We start from the raw sequence: 21,606 nt of genomic DNA, 5'->3' as shown, positions 1-21,606 counted from the left end.
CATATGTGCATACGGGGTTAGTACGCTAGTCAACCTCCCTGAAAGGTAAGTATTATCATTTAAGTTAGCGAACTTATTGTATAGGAAAAAAAATCAATATGTTACTGTATTTTACCTCCCATGAAACCGCGTTTAACAAAAATTCGTTGAATGTGGTCATGAGTTGTCTCGGTAAGCATTATTATCGACACATTGTGTTGATTAAACGATAACACCAACAAAATTTTGGAATATCAATGTTTAGTACATTCCAACGGATGTTAAGGACATAGGCTCTTACCCATTTCACATGACCGATGTTGACAAGCACCTCTCGTGCATTAAGTGTTAGTCGACATAAGTTTTTCTCAAAATAAGACATAATATATGACTTGGATGTCATCCATAACAAAGGTTCCAATGTTCTGCGCGAGACGCCTGTTGTGCACATATACATGAACACACCTTTACAAGTATACCCAAGATACGAATCAGGGAGCACATGACCTATGCAAGAAGTAACGGCATCTTCCATAATGGTTATCAACGACACTTCCCTACCCACTCTGAAAGCTTCCTTTAACCTCATAAAGAACTAGGTACAACAATCTAGATTATTTTCTACGACCAGACCAAATGCTATAGGGAGGGTCTGGTTGTTCTCGTCGATAGCAAGTGCTACAAACATTATGTTTAGATAGCCCCCTCTTAGAAGGACGCTACTATGAAAATGACGGACAACAAATAACCTATGAATGCATGAAGCTGTATTTTTTGGGAACCCAAAACAATTACTTTAGATGTAGAAACATTATCAATTTAAAGAGGCAATAAAAATATAGAAAAAATATACCACACATCCAATAGCTATGAAACAAGATTGGAAACGATCAATCACATCAATTTTGATGTGAGTGTAAGTATGTGGGTTGATTCACCTAAGGTTGCATAGGTAAACATGTAGGTTGTTAAAGCTTTCTCCATGCTCACAATCTGAGAAACTCATCTTGAAGCAGTTATAAGAGATAATTACGGATGATCGAAAGTAAGCATCTAAGTACATGCAAACTCATATATATATATATATATATATATATATATATATATAGGGGACAAAAATTGAGTTTTTTAATCTGGAACAACTATCCGGAACGGGTCTACAAAACTTATGTTTGTGACTCCATATTGTCACCTCAAAGTACGAGCTTGACAAAAATGTACATAGATTCCTGTTTCGACATTGGTAGTCTGGAATATTCTTATTCCGGGAATGTAAGTCTGGAGTGTACAAAGATATTTATTCCGAACCAGAGCTCCGAAATGAGTACCATGTCTCCGAAATGCGTTATTCTGAAGAATGGGTGGGCAACATAGCTCCGAAATGACTATCGTGGCTACGAAAAGCGCTATTCCAGAGAAAGTGATCATTTTTCAAAAAATGTTAAATTGATTATTATTATTAAAATACTCGTTTATATAGATTAGTTTACTCAATTTCCCTCTTCTCTAACTAGAGTGCTTAGTTTAATCACAATATCTCTTAAATATATTTTTTTAGACAAAATTACATAAATGGTTCTTATGGTTGATATAAAAAACCAACTTTAGTCCTTATAACAAATTTTTTGTATAGATCGTCCTTGTGGTTTCAAAATGTTTCAAAGACAGTCCTTTTGGCTAACAGTGTTAAAATTTTCAGTTAAGTCCTTTGTGAAATGACACTTTTACCCTTCATGTCATAGGGACCATTTATGTAATTTGTTCAAGCCACATGGACCATTTATGTAATTTTGTCTATTATTTATTATCGTTGTATTTTTTTGATGTTTTTTTCCGAATATAATGTTGTAATTTTTTTATTTTTTTCGCTAATATTTTTTGAAGTTTTTGTTCCAATAAATTTCTTAAATTTTTTGTCGCTTTATTCGAATACATATATTAATGTTTTTATTTTTATTTTTTATTTATTACCTTTTTATTTTTTGTTTGAATAAGTTTTTTTAATGTTTTGTTGGAATACATTTTTAACATTTTTAAAATATTTTTTTATGTTTTGTTTTTTTTATAAGGAAATTGATCAAGCTAACCATTTTTGTATTGTAATTTCTTTTAAATAACCTTTTTTTTCTTGAAAAATAACCACTTAGTCCATAATTCATACATTTCAGGTCATGTTATCAACCGAGTTAGATCTAACCCATATTGTGGTCTCCCTGTCAAAAACCCTCATTCCGTACTATATTTGGATTTCTCTGTTCCGGGCTACTCTAAATTCAAAAATGTTTTCTACAGGTGAAAATCTCCAACATTTGTGGGTATGTATCAATTTTTTGTATGATTATATGTTCAAAATAAAGTTGAAGTGTTTTTTGTATGATCATATGTGATAAATTGGAAATAATTCGTTTTTATTTGGTTTCATATTAATTGGAATTATTTTTTTACAGTACTACGAATTGAAAATAATTCGTTTTGCTTCAATTTTTTATAATTATATGTAATTAATTCCTATTAATCACAATTAATTGCCGAAATCGAAGCAAAATGAATTCTTTCCAAAATAATCACATATAATCATACAAAAAACACTTCAACTTTATTTTGAACATATAATCATACAAATAATTGACATATATCCATAAATGTTGGAGCTCTTCACCGATAAAAGATATTTTTCGAAGTTGGAGTAGCCTGGAACAGAGATGTCCAAAACATAGTACGAAATAGATGTCTTGGACTGGGGGACCATAGTACCGAGTCGGATTTGACACGTTTAATAATACGGCGTGGAATGTATACATTGTAGAGTAAATAGTTTTTATCGGTGAAGAGCTCCAACATTTATGGATATATGTCAATTATTTGTATGATTATATGTTCAAAATAAAGTTGAAGTGTTTTTTGTATGATCATATGTGATAAATTGGAAATAATTCGTTTTTATTTGGTTTCATATTAATTGGAATTATTTTTTTACAGTACTACGAATTGAAAATAATTCGTTTTGCTTCAATTTTTTATAATTATATGTAATTAATTCCTATTAATCACAATTAATTGCCGAAATCGAAGCAAAATGAATTCTTTCCAAAATAATCACATATAATCATACAAAAAACACTTCAACTTTATTTTGAACATATAATCATACAAATAATTGACATATATCCATAAATGTTGGAGCTCTTCACCGATAAAAGATATTTTTCGAAGTTGGAGTAGCCTGGAACAGAGATGTCCAAAACATAGTACGAAATAGATGTCTTGGACTGGGGGACCATAGTACCGAGTCGGATTTGACACGTTTAATAATACGGCGTGGAATGTATACATTGTAGAGTAAATAGTTTTTCTTTTTTAAAATGTAGTTATAAAAAGAAGTGGTTATTTTTTTTATAAAATACAATAAAAAATTGTTAGATTACTCAATTTCCTTATAAAAAAAACAAAAAGTAAAAAACAGTCATTAAAAATGTATTCGAACAAAACGTCAAAAAAAGTATACGAACAAAACATAAAAAAACATTAATAAATGTACTCGAATAAAACGTCAAAAAATTTAAGAAATTTATTTCAACAAAAACATCAACAAATATAAGCGAAAAATATATAAAAAGAAAATTAAACATTATATTTGAACAAAACGTAAAAAAAACTTTAATTTATAAAAAAAATATAAATAAAATAAAATATGAAGATAATAAATAATAGGGTAAATTACACAGATGATCCCTATGGTTTAGGGTAATCTACGTGTTTGGTCTCTAACAACTTTTTTTTAACTTGGACCGTCCCTACTTTATATTTGTAACACCCTGTCCTGAATCGTTTCCTAATTCGGGGTAGTGGCCCGAAGACCAGTTATCCTGAGTAGGGAATAGATATGAATGATTATGCTAGTTTGGTAGATCGGTAGAACTACCTGTGATTTTGTTTGCATGATTATCTGTATCTGTTTAGATATTGTGTTGGGTTGAGGTTGTACTGCTTTGTGTTGTAGCCAACAAACCCTGGAGCATTCCATATATGAGCTAAGGGTCGAATATGGCAAGTTAGACTTATACTAAGGGCTCAATAACATTCCAGATATGATCTGAGGGTCGAGTAGAGCATGTCAGACTCATACTGAGGGCTCAGTAGCATTCCAGATACTAGATGATGACCAATTGGTATGCCAGACTCGTACTGAGGGCTGGACATTGGTATTCCAGTCTGATGACTAATTGGGTCAGGGAGCAAGCCATGCATAAGTTTTGGGCCCTGAGGGCAAGCCAAACTTATTCTATGGGATCAAGAGCAAGCCATATATGAGTTGTGGACCCGATAGGCAAGACGGACTCATACTGTGGGCTTAGGGGTAATCCAGTCTTTTAGTTGTGGACCCAATACATGTTATTTGTATATGTTATATGTTTGTGTGTTGGTACTTTAGGGGAACTCACTAAGCTTCGTGCTTATAGTTTTGGTTTATGGTTTCAGGTTCTTCAGAGAACCGTGGCAAGGCGAAGGCATAACCGTACACATCATTGGTTTTACAACTGATTGGATATTGGGAGACTCAGATTTTAAATCATGTTTTAAAAACAATGTTTTTGTAAACACTTTTATTAGTAAATAGGTTGTTTTGAAAGGTTTAAATTGGTTGTGATTTTTAGGGATGTTACAATATTTTCGTTACACGCTTGGTCCTTATTAGATGTAAAAAGACTACCTTGCCCTCATCTTATATAATTTTGTATTAATGATTTTTTTTATTAATATATAAACTAAATATTAAAAAGGTTAAAAAGACTAAACCTAATCTAACCCCACTTCCCAAATCCCGCGTTCACGTTTTCTTCCACCTCCCGTCTTCTTCATCCATCGCCTCTAACCCCCTCTACCACCGTCGGCCACCAACAACTATTGCCATCGATTTCAAGCTTCAAATTGCCATCGATTTTGATTTCAGTTTTCATGTTCTTTTGGTTTCAGGATTGCTTTCAAGATCAATTGAAGGTTCAAGTTCTAATTTTGGTGATTATCGGAATCTGATTTGTTGCCGGATAAGACCAGAATATCCATCGATTTCATAAGAAACCACTTATTGATTTTTGAAAATGTGGCTCGGAACCACCAATGACATGTTTGAGATCTCTTCCCGGTTGATTTGTTTTTTTTTTTTTAAAATTCATGGAATGCGTTTGGTTTGATGGAGGTTTGCTGGAAAAGACATTATTTTGATTTTGGGTTGGTATCTGTTGTTGGTTCGCCGGAGAAGACGGGGTTATGGGTGGTTTGTCGGAGAAGACGAATTTGTGGGTGGTTTACAGAGAAGAAGGAGAGGGGTGGGGTGGAGTTATAATTTAGGACCCATCAAATTTTAATATTTAATTAATATCATTTCCACATTTAATTATTATTTTTTAATTAACTGATATTAAAAAATGTAAAAGAAATCAATAAGGGTAAATCAGTCTTTATAGAACGAACAGACAATAAGCGTGCAACAAAAATTTAAAATTGGGACGATCCAAATTAAAAAAGTTGTTAGGGACCAAACACGCAGATTACCCTGAACCACATGGACCATCCGTGTAACTTACCCTAAATAATAGACAAAATTACATAAATTGTCCATGTGACATGAACAAATAACATAAACGGTCCCTATGACAGAAAGGGAATATGTGTCATTTCACAAAGGCCTTAACTGGAAAAGTTAGCACCGTTAGTTAAAAGGACCATTGCAAAATTTTGAAACTATAAGGACCATAAATACAAACAATTCGTCATAAGGACTAAAATTGGTCTATTTTTTCAAAGACTATTTATATAATTTTGTCTAGACAAAATTGCAAAAATGGTCACTGTGGTTGGCAAATTTATGTGCTTTTGGTCCAAAAAGAAACGTTGGTGCACCACTGGTCCAAAATTGGATCTTTTTATCGTTTTTGGTCCCTCTCTACTTAAAAAGACCATTATGCCCTTTTAGTTTGTTTTTACATTTTTTTTATTTATATTAATGTTTTTAACTAATTGAAAATACAAAAACACACCATCTCTCTCTCTCTCTCTCCCTCTCTCTCTCTCTTTCGTGTGAAGTGATCAATGTTCTCGTTGGTAGAAAGGAGATTAATGGGAAATAAGCTCAAGAAAAGGATGCATCTGTCAACGTCCCCAAGATCAACGCCTCACCTCCGACCACTGCTACACCCCTCTCTCTCTCTCTAGAAACTCGAGATACACAATCAATCACTTATATACACACAACCAAGAACATAAACTTTCGTTCTTTGTTCTTCATCTCTGCAACCCAATCCCACCTCCCTTGTACACATAATGGCAGTGGAATCTTTTTTAGATTCATCCTTGTAAACATAATGGCAAAATCCTAATCAAAGATGGTTGAGGGTGACGATCCTTCTTCTCCGACGTCGATGTATGATTTGAGAAAACAGGTTTGGTGATGTAGATCTTAGAAATGGAGGTGACATATGAGTGAGGGCCGGAGATGGCCATAAAATAAACCCCAAATCATAGGTAAGGAAGCAACAATGGAATCTTTAGTAGGCAGAGATGTAAGAGACGACAGTGAACAGTGTATGTAAAGATCTGTGGTATTGGTGGTGGTGGTGGTAGCCATGAGGACTAGAGATTTGGATGTTAGCGATTGGTGGTTTACAAGTGGCAGAGAAGGCGGAGCTTCGGCTGAGGATTCGTTTGCCTTCGCCAGAAAATGATGCTTTTCGGATCCAGTACGTCAGTCTCGTTTGCAGATCTGGAAACGAAAATATGGCGTTACGATGACGCTACCAGAGAAGATGAATGAGTGGTGGGAGGTGGGTCACATCGTTGGAGTTTGCATCTAGGTCGCAAGCCATCATCATCGGAGTTTGCTAGGGGGATGTGTTGCACAAGCAGGGGCGACATTGGTGGTGGTTTTTGAGCACTGGTAGAAGAGAGGGATAGGATAGACCGATTATGTTGAGAGAGAGAGAGAGAGAGAGAGAGAGAGAAAGAGAGAGAGAGAGAGAGAGAGAGAGAGAGAGAGAGAGAGTAGGATGGGGTGTAGGGGATGAGGTGGTAATTTCTTTTTCTTTTTCTTTTAATTGAAATAATAATAAATTAAATTAATTAAATTAAAAAAGAAATATGTAAGGGTATATTGGTCATTTTAGGTGAGGTATAGACCAAAACTACACAAAAATACCAACCATTAGGACCAAAACCAAACAAAGTATCCAAAGTTAAACCACTGATGCACCATCAAACTTCTTTGGACCAAAACCATAAAATTTTGATAACCATGACAATTTTTGCAATTTTGTCTTTGTCTAATTGTTATTAATTTTAGGCTTTTAGCATATATTCCCTTTTTAAGTTGTAATCTCCGTACCTAAAAACCTTCGCCTTTTCTCTCTCTCTCTCTCTCTCTCTCTCTCTTACAGTCAATACTCCTTCCCAACAGACGAGATGGCCACCAACAAACGAACAAAGAACACGCACAAATATTATATATATAAACCTCTCTTCGTGACATAGATGTAGAGAGAGAAAGCAGGGAGAGAAACACAACCAATACTTTCTATTTTCTTGTATATATTTGAATACACACAATATAATCATCAAAGAGGGAAATTGATTTAAGCTCATTTTTTGTGTTCTTCTATTAGAACTTTAGATCCAGTAAAACCCTAGAGAACTCCTGCATTTGCCTTCAAGAATTACTGGTAAACTTTTTTAATGAATTGCTTCTTGATATGTTTTTTCATCAGTTTTGATCGCGAAAGTGGTGATCGGAGGTTTATTTCTTGATGCGGATTTTAATTCGGTGTCGTGAACGGATTAGGATTCGTTTTCAATTTCGCAGTTTGCTGTGAAGTTGAAGAACTTCTGCGCTTGCGTTTGTGGTCGGTAATGGTGGAATTAACGGTGAATTAGTGTGCGCGCTTTGAGTTTTTGTTACCGGTAATGGAGGACAGAGGAGGAGGCGGTGGTGGATCATTTGTTGCAGTTAGGAGGATTTCACATGGACTTGATAGAAGCAACACCTGTAATACAGCTTCAGGTATATGACTCATTGTTTAACTTCATTATGATCGTAGCACCATATTATACGTTTCTCTGTAAAGAGGTAATTGTGAAAATTCCGATCTGTCGCAATTAGATATTAGATGATTGCTTTCATTGATATATGTGATGAGTTCAGCTTGCTTGTTAGTATAATTACCTTAATCAAATATCAATTATAAACAATTTCATTTCAAATTGTTTGATTGTGCATACACGATCATGAACATTTGATATATTGGTTTGGTTCAGTTAAAAATTAAATCAAATTGGGGGATATGCCCTTTTTGACAATTTAGAGTGCATCTCCCATCAAATTTAAGTTTTAGTTTGATTTGACATTCTTGTGGACTGTAGCACTAAGCATGGACTACTAGTTGCTTTAATTATTTAAACCATCATATAGTCATGAATTATGATTTTGGTGAACTTAGGAACTCTGCTTTTGGCCCTGTTTCTTTTTTATGTGCAGCTGAGGTTGCAGCAGGCTCAGCAGCATGGCTTGGCAGAGGCCTCTCATGTGTTTGTGTTCAGGGAAGAGAAGGTGACTCTCGCCCATCATTTGATTTGACCCCTGCCCAGGTACGGTTTTAAACCTGTTAAGATGATTGATGCATGTGATTTTCTGTAGCACACCTGGATCTGGTAAATTGCTCAGTGCTATGAAAGCCAAGATCTAGCCATGTCAGACAACCAAGTATGGGACTTGGTAGATTAATGTAGAAAACATTGCAACATTAACAAGCCCTTTACCCAAAACTATCCAGATAAGGTTGAAAGTGAAAAACGGATACTAAAGGTGTGTTTGGCTTGCAGAATTCTGTGGATTTGGCCGTAATTGGAAATCAATTCCATTCCAATCCCGCAATTGGTGGCTAATGAGTACAGAATTGGATTCCGTTGGAATTCACGAAATCCTTCCACCCATGGATTTCAACTTTCCATCCTAAAACCCATGGAATTCAATTCCCATCATTTTTTCATGTTCAAAATACTCAAAAGCCCTTTTAAAACCTAGAATTTACAAGTAATTAAACGCCTCTCGCATGTTCCTTTTCTTTCCCTTTTGTAGCTCACAAATTCCATCTCGTTTCCACCTCGACAAATTGTGACGGGATTCAATTCATTCATATTCCAAATCCTCCAGATTCCAATTCCATTTCCTTTCAAAATATTATGCGAACCAAACACCCCAATAGATGACATGAAAAACATCCTTCCACGTGATCCTATACCTATATCTATTTCTAGTTTTCTACTATTCCCTATAGTCAGTTATGGCTAGCCAGTGTGTCCAAAGAATCCATATGCTAAAACTTTCATGGGCTTTTTTCTTATTCATTTATAAGAAGATGGTTATAAAGCATGACTTTGCTAGGATTGTATGCAGAAAGTATAAATATTTTGTGATTAAAGTCTTTACCACTTCCATCATTTCCTTTTTAACAGTATATGATATGATAAGAATCTGATTGTTCATTTCTTTTCGCCATTGCCAGGAAGATTGTTTACAGAGGCTGCAACACCGTTTAGATGTTGCTTATGATAGTTCAATTCCTGGACATCAGGTAAATGTCTCCCTCCTTTTGCAGAAACACACATTCTTGATGTTTGTATGTAAATACTAAATAGATTTCATAACTAAGATTCATGGCTACAATACAAGAAGTGGGTTTAAATTAATCTCCCATTTTTGCAATTTTATTGATGTTGTAGCAAGCATTGAGGGCATTATGGGGAGCCGCCTTTCCTGAAGAGGAACTCCATGATCTAATTTCTGAACAGTGGAAGGAGATGGGGTGGCAAGGGAAAGATCCTTCCACTGATTTTCGGTAAATCACACTTTTCTTGTTGCTCCTTGAGATCTTCCATTAACATTATGCAGTTTTTAACACCTGGAATTTTGTGATAGGGGTGGAGGGTTTATATCACTAGAAAACTCATTGTATTTTGCCAGAAATTTCCCGGTACTCTCTCTCTCTCTCTCTCTCTCTCTCTCACATACACACATACTCAGAAGTTCTTCATGTATGTAAAACTAAGGGTCCGTTTGGTTCATATGTTTTCTGGAAGGAACAGAATAAGTTTCTTTTCTTTGTCAAACATGATACACTTGCATCCATGCAATTGTTTTTTCTTTTCATTTTAGTTATTTCTCTAGAAGGAGGTTATTCACTGGTTACATTTTTTTTTTTTGCAGAAATCATTTCAAGATCTTCTTAGAAAGCGAGAAGGCGTCCGTTCCATGTGGGAATATCCTTTTGCTGTAGCTGGTGTCAACATTACATTCATGCTTATTCAGATGTTGGATCTTGAAGCAGGTTTTCCAGGATATTTTAAATAATAATTAATTTAGGAGTTTAATGCTTTGCAGATTAAGATGTTGTTCTTTTTGACTTAATCCTGTTAGGCTGTAAGCTTTATATTAGTGTTTCTTTTTGGACTTGATACAGAAAGTTATGGAAAGGAAACCTTCCCATTTGAGTCCTAATTTTTACAAATTTGCCCTCAATTCACTTAATGGGGAAAAAAAGAAACAGGGCCTGATAGAGTTTTTCTACTTTACAGTTAAACCACGAAGTTTTGTGGGAGCAACCTTCTTGAAGTTTCTTTCAGGTACAAGTATTTGTTTGTTCTATATAAACTAATTTTGGAGCTAATAATTTATTTTTTGGTTTTATTTTCTCTATTTTTCCAAACAGAAAACGAATTGGCATTTGACCTTCTTTATTGCATTACATTCAAGCTAATGGATCACCAGTGGCTCGCTATGCATGCATCTTACATGGATTTCAATGTATGTAATTTTTTTTTTCTCGTATTTTAGAAAAGCAACTGACAAAATGAGAAAATCTATGACAACAAATTAAGTTACCCATTTTTTCGTTCTGTAGAGAGATCAAGTCATCAAACACCATTAATATGAAAATGGTAAAAAAAAAAAAAACAGAAATGTTGAACCTTTTGAACACCACAAAATAAAAATGGTTACATGCGGTTGAATTGTGAAATCTGTGATGATTGCCATAGATTTGGTCATGACCACTTAACACATTTTCTAGAAGGTGTTGTTAGATTAAAAAAAAAACAGCAAACATATTTTCATTGATTTGTTTATCATAACATCCTGCTTTCATTTCTTCCTATTATAGTATTGTACTTTGAAATTTTTTATCCGTTTATAGAAATTTCATCCAAATACAAAGCAATTTTCAGTGTTATATTAATAAGAAAAATAATTAAAAGTAGAATGGTATGATTGCGTAAAATGAAAGTAGGATGCTATAATAATAATAATACAGAGATAAATGAGAAAAGTGAGGTGTATATGATTTGTGTTGCAGGCGGTGATGAAGTCAACACGTCGTCAGCTTGAAAGAGAGCTTCTGCAAGAAGACGTAACAAGGCTCGAAGATATACCCTCCTACAGCCTTCTCAGCCGATAGCAGTTTAAGTCTGTTTGATTTGACAACACTTTTAGCTACAAAAAATGGATTTTCGCTATTTACTATATGGCAAATGCCCCAACTGTTTGATTCCATATTATTTTTGTGTAAAACTGTATAAGAAAGCAAAGAAGAAACACTAATTTGTAAGGGTGCTGGTGGGTTGATTGCTTGTCTAATACAAACTAGTCTTGTGGGGTGATGCTTATAATATTTATTTATTATTATATGACATGAATTGTTTCATTTGTGTGTAGTTTCAACTTTCATCCTTTTCTAGACCTATATGTGAGTTATGGGAAGTAGCAACATAATTTACTCTTCCAACCAATATAGGCAATGTACTTTACCTTTTACCTATAAATTATAATACTAACATATATACATTTCTCCGCCGTTTATAGCAATCTGCGACATGAAACCTATGATAATATGATGTGGCATGCATTAACATCACATGCCACATACAAACATGCCAATGTGGATTTTTTTAATGATTCTAAATTTTACTCTTACATAGCAAATGATATCAAACGTAAACTAAGGTTTTTGATTATCAAACCAGTAGTTTGATAGATTTTAGTTACTAATGGTCGTTAGGAATTTAAAGATTTTGGTTTGGATTTCTTTTTGACTTCTATTTTTGTTTTGTTTTTTTATGCTTCTATAGTTCTATGTGAATTTGATATTTGAATTCCCTCTGTGGTGGAGATTGGATGTCAGATAAGAAATAAAATTGGAAAAAAACTGGTAATGGGTTACTGGTTTTCAAAATAAATTTGCTATAAATCCTATAAATTGCAACTATGTTGCTATTATGGTTAAAATTGAAGCCTATTGTGGTATTGCACATATTGTTATGAATGCAAAATATATTGTTATTTCCCTGCTACAATTTTCCATATAACTTAATTTGTGGTTTTGTACAAAGTTATATGTTCAGAAACTAAGTAGGAAAAACCACAAAAATGAGGGAAAAACTGGACCGGATTCGAGTAGATACGAAAGCTGGACCGTTCCATAAGTATGGAAAAACCACAAAAAATGAATTACATAATTTACTCTTTTATCCAATATCTTGTATATTTATTTATATATTTATGATATTTTCAGAAGTTTGATTGTGTAGGACAAAAATCCTCTTGTGATAAAATAGATTATTTCATTATTATAGCTTTATAAAGTATAACCCAGCCCAGAGACAGTTATACGGACAACCGCCATGGCCCAATCTGAAGCCCAAAAGATGTTTCTACAATTCTACTTTCCAATTCCAATTCCGGTCTCTAGGGGTGATCGTTTGGATGGATCGGTTCGATCCGATCTAATTAATTAAATCCAAATTGATTTCGGTTTCTAAAACATGGATCCAAATAGTCCAAACTAAATTCAAATCCAATCCAATTACAATTCGGTTGGATCGGTTTTTATAATTCGGTTTTCAAAACCATAACATTTTAAAAGGACATAGAAATATAATATGATCCAATTTTACAGAAAACGCAAAAACAAATTATTTACTTGTGATTTAAAATTTATAAACAACCACTAAGAAGGCATATTATAGTTTGTTATTTAATAGATAAAAAAACTTTTGAGAGAAAGTACATATTAATGTTTTTTATTAGGTAAAACTTTTTTAACTTATTTAAAAAAAATTATAAAATTAATAAATAATTATAGATATACTGAAAATAAATTCATAACAAATTGTTATTCGGTTTTTTTTGGACTATTCGGTTCTCATTTTATAAACCAAAACCAATCCGAAATCCAAAATAATAACTCGGTTTTATTGAAAACCAATCCAAAAATCCGAATATCCGAACCAAAACAGTCCGATCCAAAATTTTCAATTGGACAATTAGGGCCAGTCTCCAGTCTCCAGTCTCCAGTCCACTCTCCACTTTCCACCTTCAACTTCCAGCAATCAAGAATGAGCCCAGAAGCTAGAAATAATAGTGGTCGATTAGGACTTTAGGAGCCAGGGAGCAAGGGAAGATTACATAGACGCAGCCTCAGATTGGGCGGGAAACAAGGGGGATCGTTTACAATCGCCCAGGCATTAGCTCTTAAACTACAAGGTTCGGCATCTATTTAATCAGGTATTGTTCTCAATTATATTTCCGTTTTTCTATTTGAGTATGGTTTGCTATTATCTAGGGTTTATATGTTCTTTGCATCTTCTTGTGTTTTTTCTCAAATATCTTGAATCTCAGTTTTATTATTTGAACTTGGTTGTTTGGTCGATGATTATATACGGTTTATATGCTTAGTAATCGAAGATTGGAAGGTTAATGGTTATCTACGGGACTTAATTTCTAGTTTTAATGTTTGAAGCTTCTAAACTTCCAAATTCCAATGAAAGTCATATTGATTGAAAATATTTACTAATGCTTCCTGTGAGAGTCAAGTTTAGTTTTTTTGTTTCTCCTTTGGCTTTTAGTTTTTAATTTCTACTTTATTTTTGTTATTTAATACAAAATTAGCAAACTATATAAATGCATCAAAATCCTGCATTTTTAAGGTGTAAATGTAACACAAAGCTTTCATATGAAATAATATAGAAAGAGTTAGAAACATTAATGTTTTAGGATGTACAACTAGAAATGCAATGACATTACTGTAAATTTGAAGTAATTAGTTGTCATATTATAACATTAACCCTTAATAGAATAAAGGGAGTTAGATAGAAAATGTCAAGCATGAAAAACCATAGAGATCAATCTTGGTGAGAAACCTACGCCTTTTCAGTTGTATTACCATCTTGCTGTTCACAAAGTGTTTGATAAAATGTCAATTTGATTTGAATATTTGTAATGATTTTTTATTCGCGTCTATAAAGTAACAGAGTAATATGAAGGAATCAAAGCAAGCAAAGGCATCCGAAAGCGAAGATGGAGTTGATATGATCAGTCGAATGCCGGATCATGTTCTTCAGTTGATTCTTTCACGTCTTCAAGGTACAGAAGAAGCTGTTCGAACAAGCATTTTGTCAACACGATGGAGGCATTTGTGGATTCCAATTCCCTGTGTAGACATAGATGATTTCCGAGGGATGAATCTTTTACAAAGATTCGATAAAACCAAATTTAGAGAGTTTGTGTTTTGGGTTTTAGCAAACAAATCCGTCGATTTGGATAGTTTTCGTCTAAGTTATGTATTCTACTACAATAAATCGACACTAGGGCAATGGATTCACATCGCCGTTATGAAAAACGTGAAAAAACTTGACTTGGTGTTAAGCCCTCGGAATAAGTCTGAGGTTGTCAAGGTGCCCCATTGTCTGGTGACTTGCAGTTCATTGGAGGAATTAAGGTTGTCTTTGTCCGGATGTCGTCTAAGTGTGCCTAATATTATTACAGGGTTTTCAGCACTTAAGGTTCTTGTGTTGAAAAAGGTTGATTTGTTCGATGATTTTTCAGTTAAATATTTTTTCGAAAGCTGCCCATTGCTTGAGGATTTGTGGTTGATAGACTGTTTTATACACGAACTTTATACTCTTCGTATTTCGTGTCCGAACCTCAAGAGTCTTACAATTATCAACAAGGCAGGGGTTAGTTATGAAGTGTTCAAGAAGAATAAGGGCATGTTTGATACGCTAAAAATTTCTTGCCCAAAGTTGGTGTCTTTGATGCTATCAGGTTATGTAGCTGGTGAATTTATCTTTGAAACAAGTATGCCCTCCTTGAAGGAAGTTGTGATTCACCCTGAAGAACTGACTGAAGATGAAAGGCCCCTTGTTGATGGGTTTGTTGGAATAAGTCACGTGGAGTTTTTGTGCATCACTCTTTACTGTGTCTCAATGGTAGGTTCTTATTCTCTTTGTATTGTATGTATGAACAGTTCTTAAATAATAACCTGTAAACTGTTGTGGTAGTGCTATTTTCCGCCAAATGATGTCCCTGTATCTCTACCCAATCTCAAGACTTTGGAGATAACAACTGGTGTATTTGCAATGAATGATCTCATCCCATTTCTCATATGTTTTCCACATCTGGAGTCTCTCCGTTTGTTCATTACACAGGTATTCTCATTTCTCATATCAAATGGTGTTCTTTTTTTATTTATGTATATAACAAAACTTGAATCATGTATTTTTAGGTAGATCGGTTGGAAGACTGGAAACTAGATGATATTGCATCAATGAGAATCTTGACGCGTCGTTTGAAATTGGTTGAGTTTCTTGGTTTCGATGGAGATGATCGGAAACTGGCTATAGCTCGTGCCATATTGGAGCATGGAGATGCATTGGAGGAAATGGTTTTCTTGTGGCAACAGGACGCCAAGCACCATGAGAAGTCGATGGAGGCTATGAAGGAAATGTCAAAATTTCACAAGGCTTCTTCAACTGTCAAACTTACAACTGTACTTCAGCCAGCTCACCCTCGATTCAAGCTCTGAGTCTTTTATTTGAGTTGAGATCGAGCTCGTTACTCTTTTGATGAACTGATGTTAAATGCTTTTTGTAAAACTGTACGTAGTAACTACCAATTCATGTTATGGGGTAAACCAGATCTTTTGGTCTTATGTGAAATTGTGGCGGATGCTTGTTGTTGTTAGCTTTGGAATTTTGTATAACCTAACATGATGTTGCTTTCATATCCCCCGTATTACTAGATCTTTTGTATTACTTGCATGAGAACTAACTTAGGCTACAGCTGAAAAAAAAAATCAGCTTGATTTGATTGTGCTGCCCTACGAAAATAAAATAATACATTAGGATATGTGCTGTAAAAGAAGAACCAAAATGACAGCTTGTTTACTCGATTTTAATGATAGAAAGAAGAAACAAAAGTTGATCTGCACAAATGAATTAAATATGCATTGTGTGAAAAATAATGACAAACAACTCTTACTTTATTCATACTAGAGGAAAGACTGTATATAGCCTTCTAGACACCCACGTGATGCATGAAAATAGCTACACTATCTACTCTCCCTAAAGAAGAGATACAACCGAAGACCCATTCTTTCAACTCCACAAAATTCGGTCAAACTATAGTGGACCATTTCTAGATAACAAACTAATAACTAAAGCATAAAATGTAAAACCATATTTTTTTATTTCAATTTTCCAACATCAAGATTATACCAACAATATGTTCAAGAGCGACCTTTTGGAAAAATTGGATCTTTCTACTAACTTCTAAGCCGGGCGCTACCAACTTTGCATCTTTCTACTAAGTCTACTTGAAACCTAAAAGGCACACCAACAAAATGATAAGCTACGAGTAACATGACTAAAAATATAAATTAGTTACACAACTTAATATATCATTAAGCTAATCAGTACAATTTGCACAATGCCTTTCAACAATTTAGTATACACTCAAATTCATTATTAAAGTGTTATTACGCAAATTCCTTAATAATCAAGGTTACAATTAATTAAGTGTTATTCTAACCATTAACTATCCATAATAGACTTATGCAAACTATTATCAAATCCAAAAAACATTTCCTCAGTGGTATCATAACTACACAAACTACCACCAGTTTTTTTGAACAAGTGAATTATTAGCAAAAAATAACAAAATTACAAAGACACAACTAGATAAGGGTTATTAAGTCAATCAAGAGAGTTTCTAAAAACAAACCAATCAAACGAAAAGTCAACAACATTTTCAAAAATCTCATTTCTTTGAGGAATCTTATCGCCAAACACAAGATCATTTCAGAATCGCCAAATATACCAAACTACAAAAATAATAGCTTCAACCATCGCCTTTTTCTACACTCCACTAAAAACCGAATCCAACCACAAGATGATGTCATTAATAGCCTTCCATCCCGAAACCACCATATCAAGCCAACATAAGACCTTTCTCCAAATGTTGATCGATAGCTCATAGGAAACAAAAATTTGATCCAAAATGTCAACCGATGTAGAACATATCGGACACAATAAGGACAAAACTTCTCTAGTTGTTTATACCAATATGTGACATGAAACCTATGAAAATCGGACATGACATCCGTTGTTGTTGTGTCACTGACCACATCACATGCCACATCCAAACATGCTAATGTGTTTTTTTATAAAGTTTTTAATGATTTTTAAAATTTGTTCTTACATATCCAATGATTAGATCATCAAACATAAGCTAAGGCTTTTAATTATCAAAACAATCGTTTGCTAGATTTTACTAATGGCTGTTAGAAATATAAGTATTTTGGTTTGGATTTCTTACGACATTTTTTTTCAATGTGGATTTGCTATTTGAATTGCCTTGTTGGTGTTAATTGGATGCCTGATAAGCAACAAAATTGAAGGGTTACTGGATTTTCAAAATAAATTTGCTATAATCACTATAAATTGTAACTATGGTAAAAATTGAAACATGTGGTATCGCCCATAATGCTATAAATGCAAAATATATTGTTATTTCCCTGCCACAATTTTCCATGCAACTTAAATTTTATAAAGTTACATGTTAGAAAAGTAGGGAAAAACTGGACCGATTCCAAATGAATAGGAAAAGTTGGACCGGATCAGAATGTATACAAAGTTGTTCATGTAAGATGATCTTGAATAGTCTATAGATACCAAAAACTGGACCGGATCAAAAACCACAAAAATGAATTACATACTTTACTCTTTTATCTAATATCTTGTATACTTATGATATTTTCAGAAGTTGATTATACATGCAAAAATCCTATTGAGATAAAAGAGATCGTTATAATTTTAAAAAAATAACATCATAAATGCTCCCTGTCCTTTTTTAACAAACACTTGTCAAACGTACTCTAAAAATTGTCCTAATGGAATAGGAAAAACTGAACTGATCCATAAGTAGAAGAAAACCACAAGAACAAAAATGTGATTTACTGCCAGGCCCAGCCCAGAACAGCCTCGGGCTTAATCTGAGGCCCAAAAGATGTTCCTGCAAATCGAGAATCAGCTGAGAAGCGAAATAATCGCATAGAGAGCAAGGGGTGATTACTGATTAGGGTGCAGATGCAGACTCAAATTGGCTGGGAAAAGAAGGAAATCGTTCATGGCCTCCAGTTACTTCTTAAACCATAAGGCGCTGCACCTATCTGATCAGGTATTTTTCTCAAATATCAGGTTTTTTATTTGAATGTGGTTTGCTATTATTTAGGGTTTATATATTCTTTGTATCTTCTTGCAAATATGTTAAATTTCAGTTTTATTATATGAATTTGATTTGTTTGGTTGATGATTAATGTCTGAAGTTTTGAAGCTTCTAACCTTCTCATGAAACTCATATTGATTGAAAGTATTTAATATTGCGTCCTGTGAGAGTCAAGCTTAACTTATGGAGATTAAAGTCCAGTTTATATCTAAAAAAATAATTATTCACAAACTGTTTGATAAAATGTCTTACTGAATGATCTTTTATCCATCACAGTAACAGATTACAGCGTCATGAAGAAGTCCGAGCAAGGAAAGGAGCCAGAAGGCGAAGATGGGATTGATATGATCAGTAACTTGCCAGATCATGTTCTTCAGTTGATTCTTTCAGGTATTCCAAGTACTGAAGAAGTAATTCGAACAAGCATTTTGTCAAAGAAGATGGAGGCATCTGTGGACTTCAGTTCCATCTATAGACATAGATTATACCCGAGGATTGGATCCAGATATGGAATTGGAAAGTAACGGGTTTAAAGAGTTTGTGTATTGGGTTTTACTAAACAAAACTCTTGATTTGGATAGTTTTCGTTTATGGTGTGCGGATTACTACGATATGTCAACCATAAGGCGATGGATTCATGCTGCTGTTGTGAGAAAAATCAAACTACTTGACTTGATGTTTGGCCCAATAGATGAGCCTGAGGATCTTGAGATACCCCATTGTCTGGTGACTTGTAGTTCTTTGGAAGTGTTAAAATTATATTTGCTCGGATATCATCGTCTATGTTTGCCTAAGATTCCAGGGTTCCCTGCACTTAGGGTTCTTGAGTTGAACGATGTTGTATTGAGCGATATTTATAAAAGAAAGGGTGATTTGGTAAATTATTTTCTTGAAAGCTGCCCATTGCTTGAGGATTTGAGTTTGTTAAACTGCTGTACTCCGTCTGGATCTCTTGTTATTGCAAGTCCGAAGCTGAAGAATCTGAGAATTGAAAAGCATGAGATAATACCTGATCCAGAAGTAGACGATATGTTAGATTGTCTGAGGCTTAAGATTTCTTGCCCAAATCTGGAGCTTTTGAAGTTAGTTGGCCCTGTATCTTTTAAATTTTCATTCCGAGATCTACACTCCTTGAAGAAATCTATGATTCACTGTACAGACTTTTCATCTGAATCCTTTTGTGATGTTTTTAATGGAATATCTCATGTGGAATATTTGTCCATCAGCATTTGCTTCATCGGACAGGTAGATGCTTATTCTCTTCTTAAACAATTCTTCATTTCGGCTAAAATATTTTGCATTGCATCTTCGGAAAATCTTTGTTTTAAGATAGAGCATTTTTTATTTTTATTTTGTATTGTTTAACCTGTTTTAGACATCTCTCATTAGCTCTATGAAAAGGTCGTTATGCAACCTTTCCTTTATAGTTTTGGAAAAAGAGAGGGCTGTCTAATGCTTGCCTTATGTTAGATTAGAACATTAATCAGAAGCTATAAAACAAACTTTGTCGATGTTATTTCCTTTTGACCTAATGGAATTAACAAGAACTGCCTAACAGGGCTTAATGTAGTAGCTACATGCCTTTTATGGGTTTTGATTGAATATTATTGCCATGCATGAATAATAACCTTTAAAATTTTGAGTTGTTGTGATTGTGGTGTAGTGCTATTGGCCAGATGAAGATGAAGAGCCCATGTCTCTACCTAATCTCAAGACTTTGGAGATAACAGTTGATGACCCGCAAGGATTGTATATGATCATCACATTTCTCGAATATTTTCCGGATCTGGAGTCTCTCCATTTAATCTTTATAAAGGTATTCTCATTCTCATATCAAATGGTATTTTTTATGTTTCACAGTCTTGAAGCATGTAGTTCAATTTCACATATTCATAGAGGCAGAAAATTCCTTCTTATTTACCTACGAATGGATCAAGCTGGTTATACTTTAGTAAACTAGTAAAATAAAAAACTTAGCTCAATGGGTTTAACGTATCCAAGTTCTGGAAATGTGTATTCAAATGTTTACAGCCTTCTAATTTTTAATATCTAAATTATTTATAAATCATCATTTTTTATTTTGTAAAGGATTTGAACTTAACACCTTCACATTATCCTATCATATGAAAAATCAACTATATAAATACATTTTTCAAGAATTCAAAACTAGTTTGGATATCTGCACCTCAACATGAAAAACTTGTGGTTTTGTTTGATGATCTAGCATGTTTATGGATTGAACAAGTGGCATCTACAAGAAGCTGAAAAAATCAACATCTTGACTCGTCGCCTCAAAAAGGTGGAGTTTTGTGAATTTGATGACGAAAAGCCGATACTAGTTGTAGCGCGAGCTTTATTGGAGCATGGAAAGGAATTGGAGGAAATGGTTTTCAGTTGGGGTGATGAAGCCAAGTTCCATGAGATGTCATCGGAGACTATGAATCAAGTCTCAAATTTTCGCAAGGTTTCTTCAACTGTCAAACTTCGATTTGTGATTAACCCAAGCCAAGCCGATCCGTAGATTAGAAGTTGACTCGATTAATGTCAAGTCAAGCTCGTGTTCAAGCAACTCTAGTATTAAACACTTAACTCGAGTCGATTACACCCTAACTCAAACTACTGACTCTCTACTTAGTTAAGGACCGATGTTGCAAGCTCTGCATTAAAAATTGTGCAAGTAGTAGCTACTTTATTATGTTATGGGTAAACCGATTCCTTGGTTTCATGTGGATGCTTGTTGGATTAGGGTTTTGGCATTACCCTACTTAATGTTGTTCACTTTCATTTAAACCAAGTCAATTTCGATTATTTTCGAGTTGTCTCGAATGAATGAGTTGGCTCAACTCGATTACACCACCAATCCTCCTGATTAAGGAATCTTGTTAGGTGTTGCATTAAATTTTCAGTTAATCTTTCCCGATTGGTCGTTGTGGTTTGCAAAAAGTATATCATGTTGAGGAGAACTATAATAAACGCAAATGGTTATCATGATTTCATTTTGTTGCACGGGTGGTCTTTCTGGCTTT

The 21,606-nt window shown here is 34.1% G+C and overlaps 2 protein-coding genes and 1 pseudogene across 4 annotated transcripts; all 3 read left to right on the top strand.

Moving 5' to 3' along the window:
- The first annotated feature begins 7,371 nt into the window (after positions 1–7,371).
- Positions 7,372–11,723, top strand: LOC111905958 (uncharacterized). Of its 2 annotated transcripts, none has more exons than XM_023901691.3 (10): positions 7,372–7,691; positions 7,832–8,029; positions 8,504–8,613; positions 9,531–9,599; positions 9,748–9,863; positions 9,944–9,998; positions 10,232–10,352; positions 10,600–10,647; positions 10,734–10,828; positions 11,376–11,723. In XM_023901691.3, the coding sequence occupies exons 2-10, from the start codon at positions 7,933–7,935 to the stop codon at positions 11,475–11,477; spliced, it is 813 nt and encodes a 270-aa protein (XP_023757459.1). In that variant the 5' UTR covers positions 7,372–7,691; positions 7,832–7,932; the 3' UTR covers positions 11,478–11,723. The 2 variants fall into 2 exon arrangements, with proteins under 2 accessions (XP_023757459.1, XP_023757458.1); XM_023901690.2 differs by having other exon boundaries at positions 7,811–8,029.
- A 1,634-nt stretch (positions 11,724–13,357) lies between these two features.
- Positions 13,358–16,079, top strand: LOC111905959 (F-box/FBD/LRR-repeat protein At5g56420). Of its 2 annotated transcripts, none has more exons than XM_023901693.3 (4): positions 13,358–13,582; positions 14,329–15,285; positions 15,358–15,504; positions 15,582–16,079. In XM_023901693.3, exons 2-4 carry the CDS (start codon positions 14,335–14,337, stop codon positions 15,879–15,881), a joined length of 1,398 nt encoding a protein of 465 aa, XP_023757461.1. In that variant the 5' UTR covers positions 13,358–13,582; positions 14,329–14,334; the 3' UTR covers positions 15,882–16,079. The 2 variants fall into 2 exon arrangements, with proteins under 2 accessions (XP_023757461.1, XP_023757460.1); XM_023901692.3 differs by having other exon boundaries at positions 14,323–15,285.
- A 2,294-nt stretch (positions 16,080–18,373) lies between these two features.
- Positions 18,374–21,388, top strand: LOC111905961 (putative F-box/FBD/LRR-repeat protein At1g78760; annotated as a pseudogene).
- Positions 21,389–21,606: the final 218 nt, after the last annotated feature.

Source organism: Lactuca sativa, chromosome 7 (assembly GCF_002870075.4).
Source record: "Lactuca sativa cultivar Salinas chromosome 7, Lsat_Salinas_v11, whole genome shotgun sequence".
Lineage (NCBI taxonomy): Eukaryota > Viridiplantae > Streptophyta > Magnoliopsida > Asterales > Asteraceae > Lactuca > Lactuca sativa.
The sequence above is the reverse complement of the archived record's forward strand: the minus strand, read 5'-3'. Positions and strand labels throughout refer to the sequence as shown.

Excerpts from the sequence above, each read along its gene's own strand:
- LOC111905959 (XM_023901693.3), top strand. The coding sequence starts at position 14,335 with ATGAAGGAATCAAAGCAAGCAAAGGCATCCGAAAGCGAAGATGGAGTT. Across the intron at positions 15,286-15,357 it reads CTCTTTACTGTGTCTCAATG|TGCTATTTTCCGCCAAATGA; the intron begins GTAGGTTCTTAT and ends CTGTTGTGGTAG. Across the intron at positions 15,505-15,581 it reads TCCGTTTGTTCATTACACAG|GTAGATCGGTTGGAAGACTG; the intron begins GTATTCTCATTT and ends ATGTATTTTTAG.
- LOC111905958 (XM_023901691.3), top strand. The coding sequence starts at position 7,933 with ATGGAGGACAGAGGAGGAGGCGGTGGTGGATCATTTGTTGCAGTTAGG. Across the intron at positions 9,864-9,943 it reads GATCCTTCCACTGATTTTCG|GGGTGGAGGGTTTATATCAC; the intron begins GTAAATCACACT and ends ATTTTGTGATAG. Across the intron at positions 9,999-10,231 it reads ATTTTGCCAGAAATTTCCCG|AAATCATTTCAAGATCTTCT; the intron begins GTACTCTCTCTC and ends TTTTTTTTGCAG.